Raw genomic sequence first — 25,322 nt, 5'->3', positions numbered from 1 at the left:
GTGGTTAAGAGCAATGAACTCGTAATCTGGCGAACCAGGTTCGCTTCCCTGCTCCTCCACATGCAGCTGCTGGGTGACCTCGGGCCAGTCACACTTCTCTGAAGTCTCTCAGCCCCACTCACCTCACAGAGTGTTTGTTGTGGGAGAGGAAGGGAAAGGAGATTGTGAACCGCTTTGAGACTCCTTTGGGTAGTGAGAAAGCGGGAGATCAAATCCAAACTCCTCCTCTTCTTCTTCTTCTCCCCCATGTAAAGACTAGCAGGGGTGAAGGGTCTAAATAAGAAAAAACCATGCTGTGTAGAGAACCAAGTAATCCAGATTTGTGGACAGGGGTGCAACAAAGTTCTCAGGGGTTTTGAAATGATGATTCCAGTTGCATCCATCTATGCCCATCTGGAAGTATTTCCTTCCCCACCAAAATCTGAAGGGCACAGCAGAGCATCCCCATTTCCTTTTTTGCTGGGTGGGCAAGGAAGGAAACCCAATTTTTATCTCTCCTCCCACCCAAGCTCCTCCAGGGTCCAACTCTAATCTCTAAATCAACCCTCTAGAAGGAGCCTTCTGAGGGAAATAGGAGGGTTATGACTGGGACTAATTAAAGAGCTCTAATTGCCCAGATCATTAGCAGCAGATTATTCCGGCTACCAGTCTCTAAAAACTGCAAGGTAATCACTCGCTAATCTGAGTAAATAGCCTTGGCAGAAAGAGGGAAAATGTCATTGTAGATATGGAGCAACTGGTTTTGTTTGCTTCCACCCTCCCAGACGTAGCTTCGCTCATTATTTGTGCCGGAATGTCAGGCAAGAGCTATGCATGGGAAAACAATAATGACACTTGGTTTGGTACTGCTGGTGCCTCAGTCTCCCGTCATGCTTGTTCACCTCCTCCTCTGCTGTATGCCACGGAAGATAATGAGAAGCATCCGCTTCCAGGTGTAAATGAACTATGGTTAGTCAAGGGCGACCTGTGGTTAGTTTAAACTATGGCTTCGGGAAACGAGCTGAGGTGAAACCGTGTTTTGTGATCCTGCTGTGTTCCAGCAAACCATAGCTAAAACTAACACAGACCCTGCTTCCAACACAATGACAAACTGTGTTTAATTTAAACCTGGAAGCAGATGCTACCAGTTTTCTCCTCCACTGCCTGCTAAAGGGCCCTCGTATTTACAGGACTGCCTCTCCTGGTCTGCCCCGCAGAGGACCTTAAGGTCATGAATAACCATAGTTAAGAGGTCCCGGGCCCTAAGGAAGTCAGACTATCCTCCACCAGGGCCAGGGCCTTCTCAGTGATGGCTCCGACCTAGTGGAATGCTCTGTCCCATGAGACTAGGGCCCTTCAGGATTTAACCTCCTTCTGTTGGGCCTGTACGACAGAGCTATTCCGCCTGGCCTTTAATTTAAATTCAGCCTGATCTTCTATTTCCCTTCCCTCCCCCTCCCCTTTTATGAAGATTACCCGCTCTGAGAACCCACAGCTAATTCTCCCCTGGCCTCCTCACTGGCCCAAGTAGGACTAATTCAGCCAGCTAGCCAGCTAGATGGATTTCCCCTAAATTGATTTCTGAACTTTGAATTTTATTGTTATTCATGTTTTTATACTGTATTTTATGCTGCTTTTACAATTAAGTGTTTTAAATTTGTTGTTAGCCGCCCTGAGCTCGGTTTTTGAACCGGGAAGGGCAGGGTATAAATAAAAATTTATTATTTATTATTATTATTCTTAAAGGAGGTGAAGGGAGAAAATATGCTCAATCGCAAGCCTTAAACAAGCTCATTTTCAAAAATTAATAGTGGCCTGGCTTAACAGTCTTGTAGCCCTCCTGCACCATGGATTTTGTGTTCTCCGCTTGTCCGTTATCCCTCAAACTACCATGATAAACAGGTGGTGCTCATCTGTGCTAACAGCTGAGCCCTCAAGCTTGCTTGGTTTTGGCACCAAGCTTGTAAAAACTTCCATTTGGGTCTCCTTGCCCAAAGTCCATTCATATGTTGACATTCTAGTCTACAAGAGATTCCCCTTGAATTCTAAAGTGTCATTGTGTTGCTGCAGGAAGTAGGGGACTTACAAATGAAGGATGGGGAAGCTGTTGTTGGACTGCAACTCCCATCAGCCCCAGCCAGCCCCAGTCCAACAACATATTGGAGGGCCACAGGTGTTGGGAAGCTGTGTACGTGCAGCTACTCACACAGAGTCAATTCAGGTTTGGCAGACAGCCAGAAGGTCATGTGAAGGAGTAAGCCTGCCTGGTGATAACAGAGACATGGAAACAGCTCCCTGATTGGTCAAGCTCTCTCAAAGGAGTGATAATTAATGGCCTACTAACTGGAATGTGTTAGTTCAGAGTTCAGTAGTTCTGTGTGTCAGTGTAGGAGTTGTGAGTCGTGTCAGAGAGAGCTAGCTAAAGATCCGTGTTCTGTTCCTGTATATAGTCCACTGTATATAATAAACACCTAACTACAAGTTCCTGGTTCCTGCTTCGTCTATCCTGTCTGCAGCCAAGTCGCCAATTGCTTCTGTGGTTTCTGTGTGTACTCTGCTAGGTCTGGCTAAGGTCCTGCAACTAGTCAGAAAGTTGCGAAACACCAATAGGTTTTCCCCATCCATAATAAGAATACTTCTACTGCAGTTAGTCTGGCTATGCTAGCCAACCATAACTATTTCAGAGAGCAGAAATAGTTATCCTGAACTAACATCCATCCACACTCTCACGAGGTGTTTAGGACAAATATTGAGTTTTCCAATGAACTAAAATTGAGAGAACTGGAGACTCTCCTGTGATAGCATATCCTCCAACGTTTCTCCGATGAAAATAGGGATGTCCTGTGGAATAATAATAATAATAAAAGCAGGATATTCCGGGATCAAATCAGAAACTGGGACGCCTTCTGTAAATCCGGGGCTGTCCCTGGAAAATAGGGACACTTGGAGGGTCTGAGATAATATGAATATATACACTCAGGGAATGAAGGAGGGACACAGCACCGGCACACCATGCTTCTAGGCAAAATATAAGTTACAAGAATCTCAGGAAGATCTGGTTATAAGTTTAAGTGGAAACAGGATAATGACTGAAGACTGCAGACAAAGGATAGATGTACTGAATTGTTATGTCGTATTTATAGTCACCACTCAGATTGAAATTTGCCAACGATAAATGCAAGAAGCTTAAGGCTGAACAAATGAAAATGGATGTCTGCAATTATTTTGCTAAAAACAGGAGGTGGGGGACCCTGCCCGTTGGAAGTATAATTTACACTAGGCCCTACCTTAACTTTGTTTTGATTTGCTCTGACAAAAAGATACTCAAAATTAGGACTCGAGCAACACACTGGAACAGATCAATGATTAATTCGATAAGACAAACTCTGTGTTTAATACCTTGTTGACATTCCCGGCAGTCGATAAATCCGTCACTGCCAGTTCTTTTCAAATACTTGGCGTTTTGTTTCCTCGGTTATTACTAGATTATTTAAAATATACCGTTATAACGGAGGTAACGAAATTGTTTACGAAGATGCTGAAGCAAAAAATGGATAATCCCGATCACTTTTTGGGGTAGGTTTTTTAAAAGAGAGAATGTGTTTTATTTTTGTAAATAGTTGGCTAAGAAGAGAGATAATGTAAATGGATAAATTGGTGGGCATATGTATGGCATAAAGAAGCAAAGCGAATGAAAGTGTTTTCTCTTAATGAAAATGAATCTTCCGCATGTTTTTTTTTTTCTGGAATAAGAAAAATTGCAGTATAATTGATGCAGGACATAATCTTCCTTTTACGTTCACTATAGTAATTTGCAAATTATTCCATTTGGAGATGAGAAAAGAAGTTGTTGTTTTTAAGGGGGGGGAGGACATTCCCAGATATCTTCCATTGTGATTGCATGTCCAACCACCCACAAATCGGGTTCAGATGCTTGCATGCCCTCTTAAAAGAAAGAAACGTTGACTTAAATGGTGCAAACCTCCTTTTGTAGTGGAAGTGCCAGATTTACGTATAAGCTAAACAAGCTATAGCTTAGGGTCCCACTCTCTTGGGGGCCCCCAAAAAATTAAAGGAAAAAAACCCTGGATGTACATTTCCAAAATATAACATAAAAAACAAATAAAATAAAACGTACATGCAGCAACAGTGTTGGTGTTATGTAGGCTTCTACGATGTAAGTGATGGGCCCCGCCTGCTAGCCTGCTCCCTAAAATATCACTGGTTTGCTCCTTTCTATATATAGGGTAAGGGGACGCGGGTGGCGCTGTGGGTAAAACCTCAGCGCCTAGGACTTGCCGATCGCATGGTCGGCAGTTCGAATCCCCGCAGCGGGGTGCGCTCCCGTCGTTCGGTCCCAGCGCCTGCCCACCTAGCAGTTCGAAAGCACCCCCGGGTGCAAGTAGATAAATAGGAACCGCTTACCAGCGGGAAGGTAAACGGCGTTCCGTGTGCTGCGCTGGCTCGCCAGATGCAGCTTGTCACACTGGCCACGTGACCCGGAAGTGTCTGCGGACAGCACTGGCTCCCGGCCTATAGAGTGAGATGAGCGCACAACCCTAGAGTCTGGCAAGACTGGCCCGTACGGGCAGGGGTACCTTTACCTTTTTATATATAGGGTGCCTCCATTCTGCATGGACGGGTTGCAAGGCAACATGTGCAAATGGCTTCAGATACCTATTAGGTCCATAAATCACCATATAGCATATATTCAACACAAAAAACAGTGACAATTCGTTGTTGACAAAGGACAGCTGGACATATAAAGGGCCCCATTACCTTCAGCAGCTTAGGGCCTCATCAAACCTAAATCCAGCCCAGGGAAGACTGTTAACCATGGTCCTTGCAAGTCCCTGTCCGTCTAGACACAACAGATAGGTTGCGTATTCCTCTCACTCCCCGACCCTGTTTTAATTTCTCAATGGCTTCCTGGAACTGTTATTTCCCTTTCTGCCATTCCAGAGGGGTGTCCCGGCTTGTGCAACGGCAACGGCAGGTGCACGCTCGACATGAATGGGTGGCGCTGCGTCTGCCAGCTGGGCTGGAGAGGGGCCGGCTGCGACACGTCCATGGAGACGGCATGCGGCGACGGGAAGGACAACGATGGAGGTAAGGCACCCATCACCGTGGTTTGTCAGACTGCAGGTCTCCGTTGGCCTGCACCATCCTGAAAATCGGAGGGGGGTGGTGGTATCCCTGAATGTCCCCAAATGGCAAAGGTCTGTAGCTCCCAGGCAGAGAGTTTGCCTCACATGCCCCAGCTGCCGGCTTCGATTGCTGGAATCGCCAAGTAGGACTGGGGTATCTCCTGTCTGAAACCATGGACAGCTGCCATTGGTCAGGGTAGAAATGCTAAGTTAGATGGACAAGTGGTCTGGCTCAATAAATTACAGTGGTACCTCGGGTTACATAGGCTTCAGGTTACATAGGCTTCAGGTTACATACGCTTCAGGTTACAGACTCCGCTAACCCAGAAATATTACCTCAGGTTAAGAACTTTGCTTCAGGATGAGAACAGAAATCGTGCGGCGGCAGGAGGAGGCCCCATTAGCTAAAGTGGTGCTTCAGGTTAAGAACAGTTTCAGGTTAAGAACGGACCTCCGGAACGAATGAAGTTCTTAACCCGAGGTACCACTGTATTGCATTAAAGCAAACACTTCTGGAATTAAGCTCAATGTCCTGCAGAGGACGTGGACTGTTGGTCGGCCCAAGGCCTGGCTGAAGAGGAACGCTTTTGTCTGTTGCCTAAAGGTGTACAGTGGTACCTCGGGTTACGGACGCTTCAGGTTACAGATGCTTCAGGTTACAGACTCCGCTAACCCAGAAATAGTACCTCGGGTTAAGAACTTTGCTTCAGGATGAGAACAGAAATCACGTGCCAGCAGCGCGGCGGCAGGAGGAGGCCCCATTAGCTAAAGTGGTGCGTCAGGTTAAGAACAGTTTCAGGTTAAGAACGGACCTCCAGAATGAATTAAGTACTTAACCCGAGGTACCACTGTAATGAAGGCACCAGGCGAGCCTCCCTGGAGGAGAGCGTTCCACAAAAGGGGAGCCACTGCAAAAAAGGCCCCCGTTCTTACGTTGCCAACCTTTGGGCCTCTCATGGAGGAGGCACACAAACGAAGGGCCTTGGAGGAGGAACGCAGAGTCCGGGTTGGTTCATATGGGGAGAGGCAGTCCTTGAGGTACTGCAGTCCTGAGCCATTTAAGGCTTTATGGACCATTTAAGGCTTCATAGGGACGCGGGTGGCGCTGTGGGTTAAACCACAGAGCCTAGGACTTGCCGATCAGAAGGTAGCGGTTTGAATCCCCGCAACGGGGTGAGCTCCCGTTGCTCAGTCCCTGCTCCTGCCAACCTAGCAGTTCGAAAGCACATCAAAGTGCAAGTAGATAAATAGGTACCGCTCCGGCGGGAAGGTAAACGGCGTTTCCATGCACTGCTCTAGTTCGCCAGAAGCGGCTTAGTCATGCTGACCACGTGACCTGGAAGCTGTACACTGACTCCCTCGGCCAATAAAGCGAGATGAGCACCGCAACCCCAGAGTCAGCCACTACTGGACCTAATGGTTAGGGATCCCTTTACCTATACCTTTACCCAGGTCCAAACAGGCACTTTAAATTGGGCCTGGAGAGTAATTGGCAGCCAGTGCAACTGGGCCAGGCTCGGTGTAATATGCTCAAACCGTCTTGCCCCAATGAGCACCAGATAGATACCCCTCCTGCTCGCCAAACACCTGCTTTTGCCCCAAATTTAAATTCTCATAAGGATAAACCACCTTTCCTGCGGCGACATGCCTTTTTACTTTTCTTTCAATACTTTTATGTTGAGTAATGTCAGCCGAGTTTTTAAAATTGGCTATTAATAGCATAGGTTAGGATCTTGTTGCCAAGAAAGCTCTAGTAGGCCGCTAACCTTGGATTAGAAGTTAGGAGACATCACACTGCAAGGGAAATAGAGGAATTAATAATTTGTTGTTTTTTTAAAAAAAAAATTAATTTTCACATAAACAAATATACATAACATATAATACAGAAAACAATACAAATGAATAAAAACAATAAAGTAAGAAATGATAAAGAAACAAACATAAACAAACACAATATAATACAAATTAAAATATGTAACTTCCAATAATTCTCATTATACTACCTAGATTGTCTGTATTCTTTGCACAGATTCACATTATTTTATTTTGTATATAGATATATAATCCACTATTATATTTTAAATAATTATTGGTTATCAATATCACCCTATTTCTGCAAGTATCTTATTGTTGGTACTGTACATTTTCAAGTATTCTTTAAATATTTTCCATTCCCTAAATACCTTTTGGTTTGACATTCCTCTAATTTTCCCAGTCAGTTTTGCTAGTTACAGGTATTCTAGCGTAAGAATTTACCGCTTGGTAATCGCTGGTAAAATTTCATTTTTCCAGTTTCTTGCCACTCTTATTCTGGCTGCCGTAACGGCGTACATAAACAATGGCCTTATATTTTTTTGATTATGGAAACCCCATCAAAGTCACCCATATGGTTGTTAGGGGGCATATGAGTTATGAGGAAGGGTCAATAGCTCAGTGGAGGATCATCTGATTAGTATGCAGAAGGTCCCAGTTTCAATCCCTGGCTGCTGCCAGTCAGTGTAGAGTAGACTATAGTGAGCTAGGGAAACCAATGTCCTGACTCTGCACGTCAGCTCCCTCCTGTTCCTTGAGAGCCACTGTGGTGTAGTGGTTAAGAGCGTAATCTGGGGAACTGGGTTCGTGTCTCCGCTCCTCCACATGCAGCTGCTGTGTGACCTTGGGCCAGTCACACTTCTCTGAAGTCTCTCAGCCCCACTCACCTCACAGAGTGTTTGTTGTGGGGGAGGAAGGGAAAGGAGAATGTTAGCCGCTTTGAGACTCCTTCGGGTAGTGAGAAAGCGGGATATCAAATCCAAACTCTTCTTCTTCTTCCTAAGACAGCAGTAAAACACAAGCATTGTCTGTCTTACCATATTACAAGAGCAATTCTATTTTCAAGGGGAGGGAGGTTGGAGGTAAACCCAAGGGAGATTATCTGTTGCAGAAGGACCCAAGGTTGTGGTTTTTCAAAACATATATCAAATGCTTAAGATAGTTTTGACATCTGGTGTGGTAAATGGCCCAGATTACTTCCTTTGGAAAAAGATTCAGAAATGAAGGTGCAGAAACTGCGCCCGTCTCTCGCTTCCCCGCGCCAATGTATAAAAACATACATGCTATAAAACAAAGGACACTTTCTTCTCTCCCGCGAAACTAGATACCTCCGTCTTCATTTCTGTTTACAACAGGCTCAAAGCAGCGATGCCATTCACCACACCAGATGTGTCAAATATGTGGATTTGTGCTGTAATCTCTGCTTCTGTGAGAGAGGACCAAAAATTGCCTTTGGGGGGATTGGAGAAGAAAAAAAATGTGGTTTTCTGGACAGGCAATCTGGACCCAAAACAGAACGGAAGAATGGAAGCTGTGGTTGTTATTGTCAGAGAGTGTTGCTCAAAGCTGGAGTCGCTCCTGGTCAATATTGCGCAGATAGATAGATAGATAGATAGATAGATAGATAGATAGCAATTTTGGGACATCGGGATGGGGGAGAAATTCAATTAGTATTATTATTATTATTGCATTTTAATTGGAAACTACCAATAATAATATGTGAAGGAAAACACAGCTGTCCCCTTTGCCCTTCATGCACCTCTGGATTTTGCAGTGCACTTTCCCGACCAACTAGTGTATACAACGATGCATATATTTGGAGAAAGTGTGCCTAACCAATGCATTTGTTGGTTTTTAATACAAGAGACGCAGGTGGCGCTGTGGGTTAAACCACAGAGCCTAGGACTTGCCGGTCAGAAGGTCGGTGGTTCGAATCCCCGCGACGGGGTGAGCTCCCGCTGCTCAGTCCCTGCTCCTGCCAACCTAGCAGTTCGAAAGCACGAAGTGCAAGTAGATAAATAGGTGCCGCTCTGGTGGGAAGGTATACGGTGTTTCCGTGCGCTGCTCTGGTTCGCCAGAAGTGGCTTAGTCATGCTGGCCACATGACCCGGAAGCTGTACGCTGGCTCCCTCGGCCAGTAAAGCGAGACGAGCGTCGCAACCCCAGAGTCGGCCACAACTGGACCTGATGGTCAGGGGTCCCTTTACCTTTACCTTTAAGAACAGAAGGAGATCCTGCTGGGTCAGGCCAATGGGCCATCTAGTCCAGCATCCTATTCTCACAGTGGCCAATCAGATGCCTGTGGGAAATCTGCAAGCAACACCTGAGCATGAGAGCAACTCTCCCCCATCCTGTGGCTTTCAACAGCTGGCATTCAGAAGCGTTTCCTGCCTCTGACTGTGGGGCCACAGCACAACCAATGTGGCTCATAGCCATCAGTGGCCCTTCTCCCAATGCCCCTTTGTCCCTGTTTCGGTTCCAACCTGGATCAGGTCCCTGTGTGCTTGCAATTTGTTCTCATCCGCTTCAGCGGGACAGCTGGAACAGATGACTGCTTCCGTTGCTGGCTTCCGCCTTGGCTTCTCTGCCTCAGATTAAGACTGTAAAGGCCAAAATTAAACTGCCAATGGCAGTAGGCATGTGTTTTGGGGAGGAAACCATCAGCAGAGCATCTGGGACCAGGCAAGGATGCTGCAGAGGCAGCCTTGCACCTAATATTTCTTCCTGTCCATGTGCAGCTGAGGTTTCTTCTCCTCCTGCCATCTCCTCTTTCCTTGTTTCCTTTATTCTGCTAGCATGACAAAGGACCTTTCCTCCCCCCCTGACATCTCTAGAGCTCTTAAAAACTCTCTGAAAGCGGATCCTCAGCTCCCCTTGACTTTTAATGGGTGTTGCAGGATTACGCTCCCTTTGGCTCAGGGAAATTTAGGAGCTGCGTGTGTTGGGCAGATTCAGCCGCACACAACCTGTGCAGAAACACACACACACAAAACCAGGAAGGCTTAAAGCCTCAAAGAGAAAGAAGCATATAAACGGACCCTTGCTACTGTGTTCTTTCTTTTTTAAAAATAAAAATGACGATCATAAAAAAACCAACATTGTCAACATGACGTCTTTTGGCAAACAGCAAGGATTTAATAAATAATGTTGCTCTCTCTTCCCACAATCGCTTATCTGGTTATTCTTGGCGTCGGGAGACCAAAGCCACATTTATAAACCTGAGCTGGTACAGTTCAGCGGTTACGAGACTGAGCTATTGACTAGGTAAGGTCCCTGCCTGAGTCTTCCCACAGCCCCCACACCCTACCAATTTTGGGGCAGAAATACTTCCCAGAATTTACAGAACCACAACAGAACATCAGGCATGGAAAGCTTCCCAATACAGGGTGCCTTCACACATCTACAGAAGGTCGTATCAGTATTATCCTCCACCAGGGCCAGGGCCTTCTCAGTGATGGCTCCGACATGGTGGAATGCTCTGTCCCATGAGACCAGGGCCCTGCAAGATTTAGCTTCCTTCCGCAGGGCCTGTAAGACAGAGCTATTCCACCTGGCTTTCCATTTGAACTTAGCCTGATCTTTTATTCCCCTTCCTTCCCTCCTTCTCCCCCTTTTTATGAAGATTACACGCTCTGGGATCCCACAGCTAATTCTCCCCTGGTCTCCTCGCTGGCCCAAATAGGACTAATTTAGCCAGCTAGCCCTGGTGATCATCTAATGTTTATTGGATGGATTTCCCCCCTAAATTGATTTTTGAATTCTGAATTTATTGTTATTCACGTTTTATAATGTATTTTATGCTGTTTTAAGTGTTTTAAATTTGTTGTTAGCCGCCCTGAGCCCGGTTTTCTGAACTGGGAATGGCGGGGTATAAATAAAAATTATTTATTATTATTAGGAACTCAGGTATATCAGCTAGGCACCAAATGGCTTCTTAAACCAGGGTTGCAGTTGCCAAAATGGAATGTCTAGTTGCCATTTTGGCGGCTCTCAAGTCTTATTTCTCAAAGGATGGACTGACTGTGATTGATTCTCATTTAAAACATCTGGCTAGTTCGGATGACAACCTTAAGCTTTGAGAACTTAAAGAAGAAAAGTCACTTGACCCAGGGCTGGTACACATACACACTGGCCCATTCCAACCTCTTCTTCTTAATGGTGAACACAGACCATTCATAACCTAAGAATATTCTTCACAACTGGGAGCAGGGCAGTGGGGTTGGGGTAAGTGAAGACAGGCGACATCAGTTAACTACAACGTTGTTCACTGCTCCTGCTCAGGCTGCGCAGATAAAGCATTTCAGTTCCTGAAATTCATTCCAATTGTGCAGATAAAATATAACGGAGAGATGGGCTATTAGTGTGTGTGAAAACAGCCCAGATCTAAGTATCCTCATCTTCAGATAGTGGAGCTGTCAGGCGACATCCTGGCGCCCAGGCATCTTCACATGCTCGCAAGTGGTCAAAACGCTGGCTAATGTCGAGCGCTGGGTCGTACAATTATTTATCTCTTGGACATCTCAGGGGAGGGCGTTTCACAGGGCAGGCGCCACTACTGAGAAGGGAATCCTCGTGCTGGCTGAGTGAGTTGCATGGATACTGTGCATAAACAGCAAAATAAAAGTAGCAGGCGAGCAAAGAGGGAGAATCGGAGCTTAGAGGATCAGGAAAGGCCTGAATAAAAACATGTGTTTCAGGAGGGGAGTCTCACAAACCGCAGAGGGAAGGGTGCACCCTTCTGCTTTACTGGGGTCCAGTCTTGCCCTGAGTGCAGTGCTACCTCGGGTTAAGAACTTAATTTGTTCCGGAGGTCAGTTCTTAACCTGAAACTGTTCTTAACCTGAGGTACCACTTTAGCTAATGGGGCCTCCTGCTGCCGCCGCGCGATTTCTGTTCTCATCCTGAAGCAAAGTTCTTAACCTGAGGTACTATTTCTGGGTCAGCGGAGTCTGTAATCTGAAGCGTATGTAACCTGATGAATACCTGAAGGAGCGTCTCCACCCCCATCGTTCTGCCCGGACGCTGAGGTCCAGCGCCGAGGGCCTTCTGGCGGTTCCCTCATTGCGAGAAGCAAAGCTACAGGGAACCAGGAAGAGGGCCTTCTTGGTAGTGGCACCCTCCCTGTGGAACGCCCTCCCTTCAGATGTCAAAGCGATAAACAACTACCTGACATTCAGAAGACATCTTAAGGCAGCCCTGTTCAGGGAAGTTTTTAATGTGTGACATCTTAGTGTATTTTTGGTCTCTGTGGAAGCAGCCCAGAGTGTCTGGGGAAACCCAGCCAGATGGGTGGGGTACAAATAATAAATTATTATTTTTATTATTAACCCGAGGTACTATTTCTGGGTTAGCAGAGTCTGTAACCTGAAGCGTCTGTAACCTGAAGCGTCTGTAACCCGAGGTACCACTGTATTCTCTGTTTGTATACTGTTTTCTTGGACAAACAATTATCTTCACTGCTTGTCTCTGAGACTCTGTGATGATCAGCAGCTGAACCAGCCCTGACACTATCGCTGCTCTGAATATCGCTCCCGCCACCTGCTTCTGCTTCCCCTATTGAGTGTGTATCTTTCCTTTTCTGCCCGACCCACAGATGGACTGATGGACTGCATGGATCCAGACTGCTGCCTTCAGCCCCTGTGCCATACCAACACCCTCTGCCTTGGCTCCCCGGACCCCCTGGATATCATACAGGAGACACAGCCCCCGGTGTCGCAGCAGAACCTTTATTCGTTCTACGACCGGATCAAATTCCTGGTTGGCAAGGACAGCACGCACATCATTCCTGGGGAGAACCCTTTCAACGGAGGGTAAGTGCTTTCCTTTGCCCCACTCCCAACAACGATCAAAAGTGTTCTTGTGCCACAAGAAAGAGCCCAAAGGGCTGCTCTGTCCAGCATCCCTGCTTTCCTGGCTGACCAGCCAAATGCCACAATGGGAAGCCCACAAGCAAGACCTGAGCGTAACAACACTCCGTCCTAGGGGTCATAGAATTCTAGAGTTGTAGAGTTCGGCAGGAATTGAAATTGAATATTGAAATACTTTATTGTCACTTGTACAACTTGCATACAGTGAGATTACACGAGCACCCCCCACTCAGCTCTCTTACGTCTTAATTCCCCTCGTTTACTGACGCACACCCACCAAACCCGAAAGTCAGTTGCCCTGTTGTTATCTTTTCATTCAGCAGCCTAACAGCCCATGGATAGAAGCTGTTCTTTACCCTGTTTGTGCGACTAATCATGCTCCTATATCTTCTGCCTGAGGGCAGGAGATCCAGAAAGTGCCGGCCAGGGTGTGAATCATCCCTGAGAATTTTCCTCACTCTCCTGAGGCAACGTTCTTCCGCTATTTCCTCCAGCGGATTCATGGGACAGCCCATAATATCTTGTGCTGTATTCACCACCCTCTGTAGGCACTTCCTATCAGATGATGCCAAACCAGCGTACCACACCGTGATGCAGTATGAAAGGACACTTTCTATTGTTGACCGGTAGAAGGAGATCATCAATTGTTGATTGACATCGTTCATCCGCAATACTCTGAGGAGATGGAGTCTCTGTTGGGCTTTCTTAACCACCTGGGTTGTTATTTATTTTCCAAGTAAGGTCTTCACTGAGATAAACTCCTAGGAATTTAAAGGAAGAGACTGTCTCCACACAGCCCTCCCAGATGTACAGTGGGGCTAGTTCTCCTCTCTTCCTCCCAAAGTCCAACACCATCTCCTTTGTTTTGCAGATATTAAGGTGCAAGTTGTTCCTTAGGCACCATTGTAGATATTTTTTGGACCTCCCCTCTATATGCTGATACGTCTCCACCTGTTATTAAACCCATTATGGTGGTGTCATTTGCAAACTTAATAATTGCAGTCGATGGGTCAGATGATACATGGTAATGTATCATCTGGAATACGGGGATTGAACCTCCAACCTTGGCATTATCAGCACCACGCTCTAACCAACTGAGCCATCCATTCTCTGATGCAGCTGGTAGCCATTGGCAATAGGAGTCAGGAACACGCAACCCTGGAATGAATCAGCAACTGCCAAACCATCCTTAGCACTCTCCTCCGTGAATTTGCCCAGTCCTCCTTTAAAGCCATCCAAATTGGTGGCCATCACTTCCTCATGTGGCAGGGAGTTCCATAGTTTAAACCCTGCACTGCGTGGAGAAGTAATTTTAGAATCTTTCCGGAGCCTTCCGGCCTTCCACTTTACTGGCTACCCAGGAGTCTAATGTTATGGGAGGAGAAACTATTTTCTCTGTCCATGTTCTCTTTTACATGGAGTGTTCAAAAATGGCACACACACACACAACACACACACCAGTTTGCAGTCTGAAGTGGTGCAGCCAGTTGCCTCAGCAATCTACCACTTCACTCTCTTGTGTGTGCAGGCAGGGCTGGTCCAAAATAGTCAGCAAGGGGGTGTTGCTAAAGAAAACCCCAAGTTGCCTTCATCCTGTAAAGGTAAAGGGACCCCTAACCATTAGGTCCAGTCGCGGACGACTCTGGGGTTGTGGTGCTCATCTCGCTTTATTGGCCGAGGGAGTCGGCGTACAGCTTCCAGGTCATGTGGCCAGCATGACTAAGCCGCTTCTGGCAAACCAGAGCAACGCACAGAAACGCCGTTTACCTTCCCGCCGGAGTGGTACCTATTTATCTACTTGCACTTTGACGTGCTTTTGAACTGCTAGGTTGGCAGAAGCAGGGACCGAGCAACGGGAGCTCACCCCGTCGCGGGGATTTGAACCGCTGACCTTATGATCGGCAAGCCCAAGAGGCTCAGTGGTTTAACCCACAGCGCCACCCACGTCCCTTTGCCTTCATCCTGTAGGTAGGAGTTATTTTCCCAGGACAGCGACCCAGAGTTATCAATCTCCCAATCTCAGTGGAGTAAACAAGCTGTGATCAGCTCTCCAGTGGCAACACGAGCCTTGTAATAAACAAGCCTGCACTGGGAAGATGCTGTTGGAAATGTCATCCCACCACCATCCCAGCTGATGGTTGGAAGAAAAAACATTTCCTGTGGCATTTCTGTCTCCCAGGAACTTCCTTTTAAGTGAACATCACACCAGAGCCATACCTAATGAGGTTGTGTTTGGGGCAGGGTGCTGCTGCTGCTGTTTTCTGTTTGGGTCTGTTTGCTCTTCCGACAGACAGGTAGGTTTTGTTACGCGTAGATCTGATGTCACGTTTAATGAGCTTTTCCAATTGGCAGCCCAATGACCTGCAAGGTTTCTTCTGCCTGCCTGTTGCAGTTCGCCTAATGTTCTCCCCGCAAAGAGGCTGTTCTAAATTCCTTCATTACCAGCTAGCTAGGAAACCTGCCTATATAAACTGATAGCGGTTTCAATTCTCCAGGCATTGGTAGCCAAAAATGTGCAATGTCCACACCCCAGAAGTCGGCAAATACCTGCAGGCCCACAGTTCCCTGCCCCAGCCCAAGGTTTGCAAAAGTACCATAGAATATATATTTTGGGAGGGGGGAGCCTAAGGGAAAAGGAGAAGCCCTACAGTAGCCCAGTGAGGATTGAATGTGCTCTTTGGACGCAAATTCTGACTGGCAATTAATGGAAGGAAACAAGTTTGGGAGGGGGAGAGTGGAATGGAGTTTCGTGGAGAAGGGTATGGCTGGCATGAACAGAAACACACCATATTGCAATGCTTTGTTTTGGTTTCTGCTTGCGGTGCCCCTGAACCAGGAAGCTCACGTTTGTGCAAGAGACCACCTGCCATAATTATGATAAGCAGAATGCCTGTGGAGAGGGAGGGGGCAGTATCTAGTCAAGCATTTCTGCTCACGCAAGGATTTCTACTAATTTTCCTTCCCTTTCCTCTCCCTACGCACTCCCCAAATCTGCAGTGGAGGATTGGGGGGAAACCCAGAGGAGATTTAGGGGGACCTAGGAGGAGTACACAAGGTGAGGAGTGGAGAGGAAGGGCAAGTTCTGTTGCACAGCCAAAGGTCCTTGCACTAGTGGAACTACTTTGTTGAATACTGTGCAGAGTCCGCAGAGATACTGGTTGGAGGAATTGCAAAATCTATCTGTGCTTGGGAGAAAAGCAATGACAAACCTAGACAGCATCTTAAAAAGCAGAGACATCACCTTGCCGACAAAGGTCCGTCTAGTTAAAGCTATGGTTTTCCCAGTAGTGATGTATGGAAGTGAGAGCTGGACCATAAAGAAGGCTGATCGCTGAAGAATGGGTGCTTTTGAATTATGGTGCTGGAGGAGACTCTTGAGAGTCCCATGGACTGCAAGAAGATCAAACCTCTCCATTCTGAAGGAAATCAGCCCTGAGTGCTCACTGGAAGGACAGATCGTGAAGCTGAGGCTCCAATACTTTGGCCACCTCATGAGAAGAGAAGACTCCCTGGAAAAAACCCTGCTGTTGGGAAAGATGGAGGGCACAAGGAGAAGGGGACGACAGAGGACGAGATGGTTGGACAGTGTTCTCCAAGCTACTAACATGAGTTTGACCAAACTGCAGGAGGCAGTGGAAGACAGGAGTGCCTGGCGTGCTCTGGTCCATGGGGTCACGAAGAGTCGGACACGACTAAACAACTAAACAACAACAAATATCTGTGCACTGCAATTCCTCCTTGCATCTCCTGGCAGTAGAGCCCAGACCACACACTCTTGGAGAGCGAACACACTGCTTTCTCCCTTCCTGTAATGTTTGTTTATTCATAAATAAAGCACAATCCAGCAAAAATGAGGCATTTCTGTGCCTCGTTAAGCTGTAAGCAGGAACTTAGTTTCTGGATGTGTCCTGAGTCCAGAGTCACACAGGAAGACCTGGGCAGTCTAGCTCCTGCGGTTTGTAGCCTCCTTGCAAGCACATCCGGGGCTTGAGTTGCTGGTGGAAAATTCTTTGGCACCCTCACTTCCATAGATGGTTGGCAAGAAGGGCTCCGGGTCATAATCCAGTGTGCAGCAGCAATTTGGTCATCAGCCTGCTCCCATCCTCTCCAGTTCAAAACTGGACTCTCCAGTGGACACCTGAAGAATTAAACTTCTTTCCTTCTGCAAGGTTATTTCTGGAGCAGACAAGGAAGGGAATTGTGTTCCTTTCAACATAACCCTAGATCCACATACCGCTGTTTGTGCACTGATTCTTGAGCATCTATCGGGTCCGGGATTTGGAGGCCAGACACAGTGAAGCAGCTTGCACTTAGCGCTTCCTGCAAGTGCTCTTTGCCCCCGTATTCATTTGTGACACGCAGGCATGAAGCGTTTTGCCCTCTACTGCAATCCAGCGACCTTTCGCCACTCCAGAGAGATTGAGAAGAGGGCTCTTGGGTGTCGCCCTGGGAAGCCGGCGACTCGATACCGCAAGCAGATCTCCCGTGCCAATCTTTACGGTGACGGACAGCTAAAAATGGCTTAAAGGATACAAAGCAAACAGCAGGAGTAAGTGGCCGGGAAATCAATAAAGGGAATGATCTAGTGGCACGAGAGCACTTGTTATCTGTTCATCAAGATGATGTGGAGACGTCCTTTGCATTCGGAATCTGCCTCGGCGGCTCGATTTGCCGTCATAAAATGCTCGGTTTCAGTATGGGTGCTCATTCTGAGTTTTGTCATTTGCTTCACAACCCTCCCACCGCCACAAACCTCACCCTCTTGCCGCCCATGAATAATGCAGCACGGCACAGATATTTTGAAGAAGGTGAGGCCTTTACATTTTACACATCGGGCTAATTCGTCACTGTCCTTTTTATATCTCTTGCTTCTCTCTTTACCCGGCACTCTTTTCTCTCTATAGCAGCGTTGAGGCGGCTTGTCGGCACTGCTCGTTTGCTAGAAAGCCAGAGTGTAATTCCATGATAAGTTCACCCCAACATGAACTGTCTTCGGCCATTGGTTTACCTGTACTGTATGTCCCAACTTGCGAGGCAGATTGGGGGGCCGGTGTTGCGTGTGTGTGTGATGTCACACTGCATGCCAAGCACCCCAAGATCTGGCCGTGGCTGCTGGGGAAAGAGCCCCCAGCTCCTGCAGACATTGCGCTGAGCACCCTGGGTGCCATGCAGGCCCTTTGCACCTTGTGCACCTAGCTCCATGCATGCCGGTTGCCCATTGCTGTAAGGAGTTCAGCCTACACTCGAGTAGGACCCTGGCAGAGACACATGCCCGACTGGCATGTTCCCTCCCGCCTGGTCATTCCTTCGGGAGCTTCAAAAGCTTTCTTCTGCCCAAACATAACAGCGACCGATGCCAACCAACATCAGCACACTTATGGATCTGCAGAGTTTTGTGTGACAGACCTCAGCAACTCAGCATTTTGGCTAATCTACTTTATTTACATATAAATACACACGGAGAACTGCAACATGGCTCCTTCTCTCTCTAGCATCAGACAGCAAAGAGAAAAAGAACAAAGGACAATAGTCCCACAGTAACACAAACATCCTGTCTCCGTCACTTCCCACTCTGTGGAGTCAAATCATATGCCGTCATGTGATAAACAACAATCCCATGACTGGAATCGTGGAGCAGGAATTCTAACAATCGCATACCGGTTCCCCCATTGGGAAGAGCCAAGGTTTCATTCCCCAGCAGCTACAGCAGGAAGAGGAGAAGAAGCCATGGAAGCCATGGAAGCCTTGCCTCCTCCGCCCCCTGAACATTGGTCAAATAAATATTTGGGGGGCCAAAGAGCACAGCCCCCTCCCAGGTGGCACCCCTGGCTTGCACCAGACAATTGAGTAACTACTGTTCCCTTGCAAGGGGAGCTCTAAGCTGTCTCTTTTAACACCCCAGGGGTATTTTATGCAGGCATTGAGCCACATAAGTTGCATCTTCCGTTCTTGCTAGCATAGCCATTTCAGGCTCTTCCCCTAGGACTCTAGCTGGATAGACCCTTCCCTGTCCCTTCTCCTACAGTCCAGTCAGTTCAGGTTGTTCCTGGTTGGTTCAGGGCACCCTGCTTGCCTTTCGCTTTCTTCCATTGGAGATAGCAGTGCTTCTGAATACCAGTCGCTGAAGACCACAGGGGGAGATGGTGCTCTGGTGCTCATTGTTAGAATTCCTGCTCCGTGATTGCAGTCATGGGATTGTTGTCTTTCACATGACAATTTCTGTTTTGACTCCACAGAGTGGGAAGTGATGGAGACAGGATGTTTGTGTTACTGTGTTCCGTGAAGTGGGGCTATTGTCCTTTGTACTTTTTCACTTTGCTGTCTGATGCTAGAGAGAGAGGGGGCCATGTTACAGTGCTCCGTGTGTGTTTTTATGTAAATAAAGTAGATTAGCCAAAATGCTGAGTTGCTGAGGTCTGTTACGCAATGCTGCAAAGACTCTGTGGATCCCTAAGTGTGCCGGTGTCGGTTGGCATTGGTCGCTGTGATGTTGGGGCAGAAGAAAGCTTTTGAAGCTCCCGAACGATCGACTAGGAGGGAGGGAACATGCCAGTCAGGCATGTGTCTCTACCAGGGTCCTACTCGAGTGTAAGCTGAACTCCTGACACTCGTATCCTGCTTGCTGGTTTCCCACAGACATTTGTTTGGCCACTGTGACAGTAGATGGATTCTGGCCTGATCCAGTAGGCTCTTATTATGTTCTTAGCACACATGAGTCCCAACCATGACCAAACTTGGCAGCTTAAATAACATTTCAGCCTCTTCCTCTCGTCGGCCTCAGAGCAAGGATGACATCTGTGTCTTTGAAGCCAAGGAACACACAAGGCTTTTGCCTGTCTATTTTATTACTTCCCAGTGAATTTCCAGTTTTCCCTCCATTGTTTTCTGCCTAATTGAATCCCTTAACAACTAGAGATCATGTTTTTCCCAGAAACCTAGGAGCATTCAGGAGGAACCAGAACAGCTTGTTTTACTTAACATCTCGACACCCAAAGTTGAGCCCTCCAAGTTTGATCCCCCTTTTGCTGAGCCACGGAAAGCTCAGGGCGGCCTGAGTAAGATCAGTTTCCTTTGGAAGGGAACGAACTCCGGACTGAAGGACATGAAGAACTCCTTGATTACAAATTACCAATTTGAGATGGAACGGTGGGGACTTCAAGAATCGGCAGAATCAGTGCAGGCAGCAAAGTCTAAGGCATTTGGAGTATTCCAGGAGGAATGAGCTCCCGGTCCCAAGGAACAGCATGCAACCTAAAATCAGAATCTGATTTTAAAATCATAATAAGATTACTGGGCCAAGCTACTCATATACTATTAGTATATAACTCCTTACATGGGACCAGCTTACCTATGAGATCACATTGCCCAAAATGTGCCCATTCAACCACTTCCTTCTGCAGAACTGGCATTTCCACAAGTGCCACATAATACCTGTTTGTAAGAACTCAGTCATTTCATGCGGCAGGTCCTACACTTTGGAACTCCCTTCCTATTGACATCAAGCAAGCGCCTTCACTGTATTCTTTTTGGCACTTGCTAAAACATTTGTGTTTAGAGAAGCCTACCCAAGTGCTTAGGAAGTTGGTGCGAATTTTAACCGAGAACCATAGAATCACGGAATTGTAGAGTTGGAAGGGACCCCAAGGGTCATCTAGTCCAACCCCCTGCAATGCAGGAATCTCAGCTGAAGCATCCATGACAAGTGGCCATCCTACCTTTGCTTAAAAACCTCCAAGGAAGGAACGCCCACAACCTTCCTTTCCACAGTCGAACAGCTCTTAATGTCAGAAAGCTCTCCCTGACGTTGAGTCGGAATCTGCTTTCTTGTAGCTTGAAGCCATGAGTTCGAGTCCCACCCTCCAAAGCGGAAGAAAACAAGTTTGCCCCATCTTCCACGTAATAGCCCTTGAGCTATTTGAAGACAAATATCATCTCTCCTCTTGGTCTCCTCTTTCCGAGGCTGTTTTAGTATTTTAACTTTAACAAGTTTTGCTGCAAAATTTTCCCGTGTTTTATTCTTCTATTGTTTTGCAGGCTGCTTTGAAGGGTGTGTGAGTTTTGTGTGTTTTTGACCAATCAAGCGGTGTATAAATTTCGTGAAATGAAATAAATACAGAAAACCCAGCTCCTGGGAAAAGCTAGGTTAATCCAAACTCACTGTGTTTGCTGCTGGGACATTTAAGTTTCACCACTTTGTTTTGTTTTGCAACCATTCCTGGTTTTGTAGAACAATTCTGGCTAGTAGTTATAAAACAGGCAGTATAGCAGCACAGTAGAAGCTAGAGAGAGAGAAGGGGGAAATGCCTCCCTTGCCTGTCGGTCTGATTGACAGCCAGCCAGCAGCACCTGTCCATTTCTTTCTCTTCCCTGTGTTGAAACTTCCTTAATCACTGGCAGTCTCTTGAGGTGGTGGGGAAAGTATCAAAAATAGCACCCTTCCGTCTCCTTGATCTGCGCTCTTCCTTCAGTTGTCAAAAGCCCCACCGTTACTAAGACAAGAAGGGGAGAATTGAGATTTGTGACAGTCGGCTGTAGCCGGTGGAAGAGCGATAACTCGTATCATTTGTGAAAGTGGTAGCTGCTCTCCTAACTCCTCCCTGTCTCCATCACTTCTGCCATCAAGGCTCATTCCAGAGGGTCAGAGGGTCATGTGTTTGCTGGAACCCCAAGATTGATGAAGGTCCCACACCCTGATCAGTTCTTAATTCTTGGTTGAGCCTCCCAAGAAAGCCAGGGCCAGCATGAGAGAGATATCCCGTTTTTTGCACACTTCCAATCTTCTCCAGGTTGTCCTTTAATTCATTCAAAGGATTTTGGGGCCTCCTTTCAGAACAAATATTCTCTCTGGGCAACTTACAAGCTGCAATGATATAGTGTAATTAAAAACAAATTGCTAACAAAATGTCAGAAAGCCAGTGAGCAGTGAATGCAAATTGGGTATCGCTTAAAACGTTTGTCAACTCGGCATAAATATAATTCTGGAATCCAATAACCAACAGTCTAAACCCGGTGATCTAAAATAAAATAAGCCAGTGACCTTGATAGCATAATCTTGGGCAAAAGCCAAAAGGAACAACTGGTAAAATCATCACAGCTTTTTGAAGGTTGCTGCAGACAGGGCCAATCCTTTGGGAGGGATTATTACAAACTAGGGGCAACCAATAAAAAGACCCTGTTGTCATGGCTCTGGACCAGGAATCTTCAGATGGAGAGATGAATCATCTGCCCAGACCATCTCATGGGAAACTGCTAGAGCCCACATCCCATACCCTGAACCCTGAGACATTTCTGCAACTAGACTCCAGTGACTGGACCACAAGTTCCATGGAGGATCAGGAGAGCTCTGGGGAGCTTATTCCAAAGCAATCCCCACAGTCTGAAACCCCACTGCCTAGAAAAAGGCTAGAATTGGCTTCCATCTCGACGACCTAAGGCTCTGTCAATAGCGCCATCATATTGTTGAAGCCGCTGGCCATGGTCCTGAACTGATACCTTGCTCCTCATCCACAGTCCTGACCTCACCTTCCATCTGTTCCCTGGCCTACTTATCTCCACCTTGCTTGGACATCACCTTTCCTTGGTGACGGCATTGCCATGGATCAGGACCCCTGGTCTGGTGCCCACCAATCTAAGCAACCTGAACGTTGAACCAAGAGGCAAGTTCTCTAGAGCCAGTCTCAGGCTAAAGGTTGATCCATATTGCAAATCATGGCAATAGAATGATCCTGGGTTTGTTTGTTTTTGCAAAATACCCATGCTGTTGTCGTTTTTAATTCCAGTTTGGTTACACATTTTGTCACTCTTTTTCCTCTCCTCCATCTTGCACTCTGCCTGTTCCTCAGCAAATGGCTGCCTGGGACCTGTCACCTGCCAATGTCACTTGACGAAACCCTGAGGCAGCTTCTGGGTCTCGTGTCGAGGCTTGCGGTCCCCACACTCAGCCTGACAGTCGCTGCTTGGCGCTGTGTTTGTTGCCGGGCTTTTCTGCTAAGCTTAATTGCTTGTTTTGTCTCCCGACTGGCAGCTCCTTCTAAGAACTCCCTTGCAGACATACACAGGTGGTGTAATAAGCATTTCTGGATGGCTACTTTTTGCATTTCCGGCTTCCCTTGCCAGCAATCTCCTGTAATGTCTTTTAAATTCTTATTTAACACTTGGGAAGGGGGGCACAAACAAACACAGAAACAAACTCTTGAAAACTATTTAGGCCTTGTGTGCGTATATCTTTCTCCCTCTGCTCCTGTAGTTATAATGCTTTTAAGCAGCTGTGAACCAACGGTGGAGTTAATTTCTGCCAGAGGCGCAGTCAAGAACGGTGGCAATTATGCGCAGCAGTTGGATCGAGCAACTGGAGCTCACACCTAAACCTGTTATAACTGGGTATGTACGACCATGAGCCTAATGCAGGATCAGGCCAGTGGCTCATCTGGTCCAGCATGCATTCATTCATTCATTTACTGTCCTTCATCATAAGATCCCAGGGCAGTTCACAGTATAAAATACACGATAGGTAAAGGTAAAGGGAGCCCTGACCATTAGGTCCAGTCATGACCGACTCTGGGGTTGCAGCGCTCATCTCACTTTATTGGCCGAGGGAGTCAGTGTACAGCTTCCGGGTCATGTAGCCAGCATGACTAAGCCGCTTCTGGCGAACAAGAGCAGCGCACGGAAACGTTGTTTACCTTCCCGCCGGAGCAGTACCTATTTATCTACTTGTACTTTTGACGTGCTTTCAAACTGCTAGGTTGGCAGGAGCAGGGACCGAACAACGGGAGCTCACCCCATCGCGGGGATTTGAACCTTCTGATCGGCAAGTCCTAGGCTCTGTGGTTTAACCCACAGCGCCACCCGCGTCCCATAAATACAAGTAAATCAGTAAAACAAAACAGCAAAATAATATCCCCGCTCTTTCCCACAAGCACATTTTAAAAGGGCATTGAATGTTAATCATCTAAAGGCTTGGTTGAAGAGGAACGTTTTTGCCTGACGTCTAAAGGTATGCAATGAAGGTGCTAGGTGAGCCTCCCTGGGGGAAGAAGAAGAAGAGTTTGGATTTGATATCCCACTTTATCACTACCCAAAGGAGTCTCAAAGCTGCTAACATTCTCCTTTCCCTTCCTCCCCCACAACAAACACTCTCTGAGATGAGTGAGGCTGAGAGACTTCAGAGAAGTGTGACTAGCCCAAGGTCACCCAGCAGCCGCATGTGGAGGAGCGGAGACGCGAACCCAGTTCACCAGATTACGAAACTACTGCTATTTACCACTACTCACAAATGGGGAGCCCCTGCAGAAAAGGCCCGTTCTCGTGTTGCCACCCTCCAGGTCTCTTGTGGAGGAGGCACACGAAGAAGGGCCACAGAGGATGATCTCAGGGTCCGGGTAGGTTCATAAGAAGAGAGGCAGTGCTTGAGGTATTGCAGTCCTGAGCCGTTTAAGGCTTTATAGGTCGGAACCAGCACTTTGGATTGGGCTCAGAAACTAATTGGCAGCCAGTAAAGTCAGGCCAGGATTGGTGTAATATAGTCAAACTGTCTTCTCCTGGTGAGCAACGTGGCTGCCAAATTCTACACCGGCTGAAGTTTCCGAACCGTCTTCAGATGAAGCCCTATGGAGAATGCATTGAAGTAATCCAAACTAGAGGTTACGATTGCAGTCATGGGATTTTTGTCTTTCATTTGACGGTATGTGTTTTGACTCCACAGAGTGGGAAGTGACGGAGACAGGATGTTTGTGTTACTGTCTTCCATGAAGTGGGACTATTGTCCTTTGTTCTTTTTCTCTTTGCTTTCTGATGCTAGAGAGAGAGGGAGCCATGTTGCAGTGCTCTGTGTGTGTTTATATGTAAATAAAATAGATTAGCCAAAATGCTGAGTTGCTGAGGTCTGTTACGCAAAGCTGTGCAAACTCTGCGGATCTCTAAGTGTGCCAATGTCAGTTGGCATCTGTTGCTGTGATGCTCGGGCAGAAGAAAGCTTATGAAGCTCCCAAACGATCGACCAGGAGTGAAAGAACATGCCAGTCAGGCATGTGTCTCTACCAGGGTCTTACTCGAGTGTAAGCTGAACTCCTGACAACCAGATCAAAAACAAAAAGTTAGGCTATCCCTGTCCAGATGGGGTACCAGCTTAAGCTGATGGAAGGGACTCAGAGCCACCAAGTCCACTTGAGCCTCAAGCAACAGCAGAGGAATCTGGAGTACCCCCAAGCTACGTGCCTGTCCTCACAGTGGCCACCCAAAGGCCTGCGGCAAATCCACAATGAGGAACCTCTTCCCCTGTGCTTTCCAGCGACTGACATTCAGAAACATTTTCGACCAGGATGCAGAGCATAACCATCATGGTCCATAGACAACATCAGTATGGCCTGAAGGCATTATGAGTCCAGCACTTCACTCAAGCTTTGGGTCTGGTCCATGTCTTGACCAGCCACATAACACACCACCTTGGGTTTCTTGTCAGAAAACAATCAGGATATAAATGGTAAAAGGTAAAGGACGCCTGGACGGTTAAGTCCTG

At 47.1% G+C, this 25,322-nt stretch overlaps 1 protein-coding gene across 10 annotated transcripts in view; it reads left to right on the top strand.

The window, feature by feature from the left end:
• TENM4 (teneurin transmembrane protein 4) overlaps nt 1–25,322 on the top strand; it is a 645,695-nt gene that overhangs the window by 540,645 nt on the left and 79,728 nt on the right. For all 10 annotated transcript variants that reach the window (XM_081001709.1, XM_081001708.1, XM_081001716.1 and 7 more), the window contains 2 exons: nt 4,942–5,088; nt 12,532–12,748. In XM_081001709.1, the coding sequence (XP_080857835.1) occupies nt 4,942–5,088; nt 12,532–12,748 (364 nt within the window). The remainder of the gene's footprint in view (nt 1–4,941; nt 5,089–12,531; nt 12,749–25,322) is intronic.

Source organism: Podarcis pityusensis, assembly GCF_964106645.2.
Source record: "Podarcis pityusensis genome assembly, chromosome: 4".
Lineage (NCBI taxonomy): Eukaryota > Metazoa > Chordata > Lepidosauria > Squamata > Lacertidae > Podarcis > Podarcis pityusensis.
Note: the sequence above shows the minus strand (reverse complement) of the source record. Positions and strands in the feature narration are given on the sequence as shown.